General features: G+C 48.5%; 1 protein-coding gene across 1 annotated transcript; it reads right to left on the bottom strand.

The window, feature by feature from the left end:
• Positions 1 to 542: 542 nt before the first annotated feature.
• Pmar_PMAR001270 (hypothetical protein) lies at positions 543 to 711 on the bottom strand (the record flags this gene model as incomplete). The annotated part of the gene is made up of 1 exon (XM_002778246.1): positions 543 to 711. A coding segment is annotated over one exon (169 nt), but the record flags the coding sequence as incomplete, so codon positions are not given.
• Between the last annotated feature and the right edge of the window lie 136 nt (positions 712 to 847).

Here is an 847-nt window from a genome sequence, read left to right as displayed (position 1 = left end):
AACTGCAGACTCACATCGCGGCTATACCCCACTCCATCTCGTTTTCGTGACCATCAAACCAACCAGAGAGGTAAAACAAAGAAGGCAGCAGCTCGCATTCAAAGACACGTGGAGCTCCACAGGCACTAAGAGAACGAGTAAAAGCATCACCCTCAGGGACCTCCGCAACACCTGCATGGTGACACCCGACGAGGCGTCGACTTCTTCCCCAACTCCTCCTCTGCAAATTTACCAGCCCACAAAGGCGACCCGTTATAGTCGTACCGCAACACCTGAAAAAAAGACAAGCAGTGGTGAAAAATACTTTCGCTTTCCTCAGCTGAGCTTAAGAGTTTCCTCACTAAATACTCACGTTAGCATACGAATCCGTGTAGAAATGTACATGAATCAATGAGAGTTTCCCGAAAAAATTTCCCAGAATTTTCCGTGACATATTTTTTTTGTCAGTGACGAGACAATATCAGTGACAAACTGTCACCAACATATATGGTTGGCCATGTACATATTTTGCCGAGCTGCATCGTAGTGACGACTATTCCCACCTGGCCGGGTAATCGATCGAGTCGCTCTCGGAACTTCATAAAGTTCACACTCCGCTCGTCCTCGTCGAGACCAGCAAAATCATCGTCGGCTATAACTGCACCATGGCTCTCCTTAACTACAGCCGTTGACGTAGGGTCAGGGTTGCCCGAATCTAGATATGCCTGATACCTGCGACCCAGCATCACGAGAATCCAACAACGAGTCGTGAATGCCTCACAGCTCTTTCTCTTTGGTCATGCTAGTTTCCCACTTGGCAGGCTCCGGTACTACGTACAGCTGAACGCACGATGACACTTAGCGTGTA

Source organism: Perkinsus marinus (assembly GCF_000006405.1).
Source record: "Perkinsus marinus ATCC 50983 genomic scaffold scf_1104296950268, whole genome shotgun sequence".
NCBI lineage: Eukaryota > Perkinsozoa > Perkinsida > Perkinsidae > Perkinsus > Perkinsus marinus.
The sequence above is the reverse complement of the archived record's forward strand: the minus strand, read 5'-3'. Positions and strand labels throughout refer to the sequence as shown.